Source organism: Pezoporus occidentalis, unplaced genomic scaffold (assembly GCF_034315485.1).
Source record: "Pezoporus occidentalis ecotype Australia unplaced genomic scaffold, CSIRO_AGI_Poc_V1 ctg8, whole genome shotgun sequence".
Taxonomy (NCBI): domain Eukaryota; kingdom Metazoa; phylum Chordata; class Aves; order Psittaciformes; family Psittacidae; genus Pezoporus; species Pezoporus occidentalis.
The window spans coordinates 3141241-3147478 of record NW_026916158.1 but is presented as its reverse complement, the minus strand read 5'-3'; the positions used below and the strand labels follow the sequence as shown (position 1 = coordinate 3147478).

At 43.0% G+C, this 6238-nt stretch overlaps 1 protein-coding gene across 1 annotated transcript; it reads right to left on the bottom strand.

Annotated features, from left to right (window-relative positions):
* Window positions 1–17: 17 nt before the first annotated feature.
* Window positions 18–3324, bottom strand: LOC134155605 (tubulin alpha-3 chain). Its single transcript, XM_062602962.1, has 4 exons — window positions 2878–3324; window positions 2189–2337; window positions 658–1338; window positions 18–427 (listed from the first exon to the last, which is right to left on the bottom strand). Exons 1-4 carry the CDS (start codon window positions 3194–3196, stop codon window positions 122–124), a joined length of 1455 nt encoding a protein of 484 aa, XP_062458946.1. The 5' UTR covers window positions 3197–3324; the 3' UTR covers window positions 18–121.
* Between the last annotated feature and the right edge of the window lie 2914 nt (window positions 3325–6238).

Below are 6238 nucleotides of genomic sequence, written 5' to 3'. Positions count from 1 at the left end.
AGAAGAAAAAAAAAATAGAAAGTAGAACCTTTAAAACTTTATTTGAAAACAGGCAAACAAGCAGATGTTCTACAAACAGGGCTCTGCAATTTTTTTTATCTTTCTCTAAATTTTGCCAGACTTAGTTTTCTAAGTACTCATCTCCTTCTTCAGCCTCTGCTTCTACTGAGTCTATGCCGACTTCTTCGTAATCTTTCTCGAGGGCAGCCAGATCTTCCCGGGCTTCAGAAAATTCTCCTTCCTCCATTCCTTCCCCAACATACCAATGCACAAAAGCACGCTTAGCATACATGAGATCAAATTTGTGGTCAAGGCGAGCCCATGCTTCAGCAATAGCAGTTGTGTTACTCAACATACACACAGCCCGCTGCACTTTTGCAAGGTCACCACCTGGTACCACAGTTGGAGGCTGGTAGTTAATGCCCACCTTCAAGAAAACACATAAAAGTTTTCCGTATGAGTGCTAAGGCTCAAAGACCTATTTCTGTTATCAAAAAGCACCATGGTTATGAACAAATAAAACAAATGACAGTTCTTCTGCACTTCATCAAAATATTTAACAGAGACATTACAACATTTTGGAATGACTATTACCTCTAAATACTATGCAATTGCTAATAAACCAAACATTAAGCACTTAAAAAGCACTGCAAGTACCTTGAATCCAGTTGGGCACCAATCCACAAACTGAATGGTACGTCTAGTCTTGATAGTAGCAATAGCTGCATTGACGTCTTTGGGAACAACATCACCTCTGTATAACATGCAGCAGGCCATGTATTTGCCATGGCGAGGGTCACATTTTACCATCTGGTTGGCTGGCTCAAAACAAGCGTTAGTAATTTCGGCCACAGATAACTGCTCGTGATAGGCTTTTTCAGCAGAGATGACAGGGGCATATGTTACCAGGGGGAAATGGATTCGTGGGTATGGAACAAGGTTAGTTTGAAATTCTGTCAGATCTACATTGAGGGCTCCATCAAAACGCAGTGAAGCAGTGATGGATGAAACAATTTGCCCAATTAATCGGTTTAAATTAGTGTAAGTAGGGCGTTCAATGTCAAGGTTACGACGACATATATCGTAAATGGCTTCATTGTCTACCATAAAGGCACAGTCTGAATGCTCTAAAGTTGTATGGGTAGTTAGAATTGAGTTGTAGGGTTCCACTACAGCAGTGGAAACTTGTGGTGCTGGATAAATCGCAAATTCTAGTTTAGACTTTTTGCCGTAGTCAACAGAGAGCCTTTCCATGAGCAGAGATGCAAATCCTGAACCAGTGCCTCCTCCAAAACTATGAAAGATAAGGAAACCTTGCAGCCCTGTGCAGAGATCAGCCTATAATGGGGTGGAAAAGAGTGGTGAAAAAAGAAAGTATTTTTCAGAAAGCAGTATTAAAATAATCATTCAACAGCATTTCCTTATTAAGTATATTTTAGATTTTTATAATAACCCCCCCCAGCATTCTCGAAAGGTGGTCTTCCTTTTTTCCTGTGTGCCTTTTACTCAAAAGTACCAGTGCCACTGTGTAACTTTTTCTGAATAGGAGTATTTTACTATTTACAAATTGCTTTATTAGCTGTAATGCCATTTTAATTCTACTGTAAGCAAGAGCAGCTGAGCACCACTATGATAAATTATTATAAATTACAGCTAGGTTTTATCTTTAGAATACATTTGTTCCCATTCTGGCTTTCAGCAAGTATCAGATGCTGAAAACAAGTTATTTAAAATTACAAAAATTGAAAGACAATCACCATTTAATTCTGAATCACATGATCCTATATGAGTTTCTCAGTGCAGCATCAGCCATTTTATTTTTTAAGTATTCAACCAAAATCTGAGGTCGAGGGTACTATTTTGCACCACTTACAATGGGCATGAAATCAAACTGAAAATTACAAATAATAAAGTGTAACAGCATTGTCACACTTGTTTAAGGCTTTTATGTTTCTGAGGTATCCTTAAAATACTTTCAAATACTGGTATTTCAAAACCTGGGGGAGAAAGTAGTAAGTTTTATTTACTACATTTTTATTTAACCGGGGGCAGGAGCAAGAAGACTGAATTTTAAACAATAAACTATGCACAAAATTCTCAGGGAAGAAACCACATCAAACCACTGTTATAGACAGCTGTAGAGCTGTACCAATTATTTTAAATATGGACTTGCAGCATGAATTCGTACCAGTTTGCGAATGCGGTCTAGCACTAGATCAACAATCTCTTTTCCAATGGTATAATGGCCTCTGGCATAATTATTGGCTGCATCTTCTTTCCCAGTAATGAGCTGCTCAGGATGGAATAACTGCCTATATGTGCCTGTACGTACTTCATCTGTAAGAAAACAGATTACCACAACATAGATTCAATCTGTTCAGTTCTGTGTATGCCACTTAGTGACTACGCACTAAGCGCTCATGTCGAAAGAATGTAGACAGCATCCTTGACTACAAACAGCTTGCCTGACTAGACTAGAGAGCTGGCACAACTTCAGCTCTTTTGTTTAGGGGAAGGCATCAGCCATTCATAGAACAGTATTTGTTCCTGAAAAGAGGTTCACTCAGAAAATCTACATTACAGGTGCAGACAAGATTCCAGATAGCAACTGAATGAAACTCTGTGTGCAGTGCAGCACCCTCGAAAAGTTTTGCAGTTTTCCAAATGTTGTTACCTGTAGAACATAATTTCTTTCAAGTAACAATAACCTCAAATGTCAAAACAGCATGCAGACACACATCTTTCAGACTATAGGGTTCTGATCACACACACACAAAAATAAAAACCACCACCACCACAAAAAAACAAACCAAAAACCAAAACAAAAAAAAAGACTCTTTACTTTTATACTGAAGGTCTTTAATGTTGGGTACATACCAACAACAGTTGGCTCTAGGTCCACAAACACTGCCCTGGGAACGTGTTTACCAGCTCCTGTCTCACTGAAGAAAGTGTTAAATGAATCGTCTCCACCTCCCACAGTTTTATCACTAGGCATTTGACCATCAGGCTGGATTCCATGTTCAAGACAATACAATTCCCAACATGCATTGCCAATCTGTACACCAGCCTGACCAACGTGGACAGATATGCATTCACGCTGCAAATTGAAAACAGAACAATGAGATATGGATCTACCTGTCTTCCAGATTTTCTTCTCATGATAACTAGTCATCTGCGGGTTGTATCTTTCCATGAGCTTTCTCTGCTTCAGTATCCCCTGGTTGTTCTTGAGTGACTACAACTCATCAAATTGTCTGCTGCTTGCATGATTCTACTTACCTTAGCTGACTCGTGTGAAAGTACTGGAAGATCTTGAATACAACAGTCTCTATGAACACATAGGTGAATATAGATTCATCCTCCCTTACCATGCTGCATGGATATTTTAATATTCTGCTTAGTCTCTTTTTCACCTTCCTTTAGTCTTGGGAAGACTTTTTTAGAGCATTTGCTAATTTCCTTTATTTGCTGCCAAATCATGTACTGCGCAATAATTCCTCCTATATAGGACCAATTAATATGTCTTCCTTTACAATAAGCAAATATCTAACCCCTGGCAATTCATACATATTTGGGTTCCTTTCTGAAACCATCCAGGAGTCCCAATCAGATGTCACTTGCCAACTTTTAGCCAGATACTTTGATTGTAAGCAACTGTGCTGTGAATGCTTGATCTCTCAATACCTTGCTTCTGTCTTACACCTGAGATGGAAATGAGCTCTTCTTCTAGCTCACTGTTATAGCACACCTAGGAAAAAGCTGAGGTGGAAAAACCCGGGCTGTTCTTTCCTTGGTAGCTTCATCAAATCCTGTATTCTTACTTTCATGTTTTAATTTTCACACCTTGGTTCTCTCATTAGCCTTTTGCCAGCGAGACTAATTCTGTGCTCCTTCCTACTTCTACTCAGCTGCCAGCCCGTTTCCAACCCTCACACAGCCTCGTCACCCCCGCCTCGCGGTGTGGGGCTGCCCTGCCGCGCCCACCACCGGCGCGAGAGAGCCCCTGCACCCAGTCCTGACGGAGCACGAGGCGCCGCCGAATGCTGATCCAGCACCTCCCCTCCCACTGGCTACGTGCAAGCTCCCGGCGCAGTGCACACCAACAGCCCGAAGCGACGGAGAGCACAGGCCCAGCCACTTACTGCCACGCTCTTTCCCGCCGCCCGGGGCAGGTTTCGGTCTGCCCCTCGCCTCTCCGCGAGAGACGCGAACTTAAGAACAAGCCTCCGTTGCTTTTCTACATGTCCCGCCTCACCACCCGCCGGCCAGTTTTTATCCCTCCCTTTAACTATTATTAATATTTCTCCTCCTCCCCAGTCCTTTTGCCTTGCTACTACTGCGGGGCGTTCTCACAGAGACTGCAAATCCTACCAGAGCACGCGCTATCACAGGCTCCCCAGGCCGCCGCCGCTACAGCGACCCTCCCAAGTACCCTTGTTCTGCCCAGCCGCGAGGACCCCGTTCCCCACCATAGCGTCCGACTAAGCTGAGACACTCCGACTAAGCTGAGACGCTCCGACTCCGCTGCACCAGGTCCGCCACCGCTCGCCCAGCAACACCAACTAACGACGGCCAACCGCCTCGATCCCCTCGCCCTCGCGTGCTGGCTCCCCATTGGCTGTCACACGGGCGGGGCAGAGGCGAGCGGAGCTCGCTGATTCGCCCTCCCGAAAGCGCGCGAGCGGAGCTGCCTGCAGCGGGTGGGGGCGTCCCGCACGAGAGGTGCTGGGTGCGGCTGGGCTCTGTGGAATTGTCTTGGCTAGGGTGTGCTGCTGTGGTGTCTGTTCTTAAGGCGGGGGAAGGCTTATGTGTGCTAGGGGAACGGTGTAAGTGATTTCACACGGCTCTGGACAGGAACATAAGACCTCTGACAGCCTGGAAATGTCTTTTAGCAGAGAAAGACCAGTAGCTGGAGAGATGAAGCTGGATGTCCAGAGCTGAAGTGAGCACACTTAGCTGCTCTCTGGAGTAGCTGCCATGCCATGCCACGCCACAGATGGTATTTTCCTCTTTCTCTCCAAAGAGAAGCAAATAACAGATTTGCTGTTAACAGTAAGACCTGAGAAAAATTAAGATGAAATTGCTATTAATTCCTTGAAGCAAGTGATGTGTAATTCATGTTAAGCAGGAGTCTAATGTAAGCTGAACTTTAACTGCAGTGCTTTGGGTTTTTCTAAGGTAAATGTAATGGCAAACATGCAAAGATAATCACTGCTACCTTTATAATTTCATAAAAACAGATTAGTTTGTTAACTTGTTTGGTTTTAAGTCCTTCACAGGGAGGTGATTTATCTTCTTTCCTTAGGGATGTATGAATAAGTTAAGGTCAAGTTATTGCTAGGCAAATCTGCTGTGTATTCCTCATATTCCTGCCCAATATGACAATAGTTCAAGCTGATTGGAATCACAGCTAAGACAGAGGGCCTTGTCCATTACATTAACTTGTACAGCTTACTGGAGCAACGTGTGAGTCAGTTGCTCCTGTAAGCAAAGGAGAGAAAAGCAATGCTATGGGATGATTTAGACTCTGAGCTCTACCATACTCCCAAGATGCTGTTTTTTCTTGTAATGACCCATACCTATTTCACTCTGTCTCATACATTCCTTCCTGCATCTTCAGACTATTGGCTTGCTGAGAGTACCAAACTATGGGGATTTACTCATTTTTGTATATTTACTGGTGTGTCATTGATGCTGACTTACTGAGTGCATTCCCTGCTGAAAGAGGCAGTTAAATTGCCGAACTGCTGTTACAAAGTGATCTCAAAGATAACCATTTATTTTAGTCTTGTATTTTCTATTTATTATTGAAATGTATGTGTAAGAAGCTACAACCATTTGTGCTTGTGTGAACAATTTTAGTTACATACTTTTCATCTCTTAAACTTGCTCTGTCGTGTGTATAAAAATTAGTTTAATTCTCATGAACTTTGGTGTTTAGAACTCTGCAGAAAGCTATAGGCCATGTTTTACTGGCAAAACTTTTGTATGGCCATTAATTCGACTTCCTGCTAGAAAGTTTTGCAGATCCATCTTGGAGCCAGCTGGTATTGATTCCATCAGCCAGGGGAGAAGCTTCTAGAAGCTTCTCACAGATGCCACCCTGCAGGCCCCTGCCCCCCCCAGCTACCAAAATCTTGCTCTGTGAATCCATCTGTAGATACTGAACTCCTGGAGAAAATACAGCCTTTCAGAGGCAGGACATAAGCTGCTATACTGAACCTTTTATAGGATA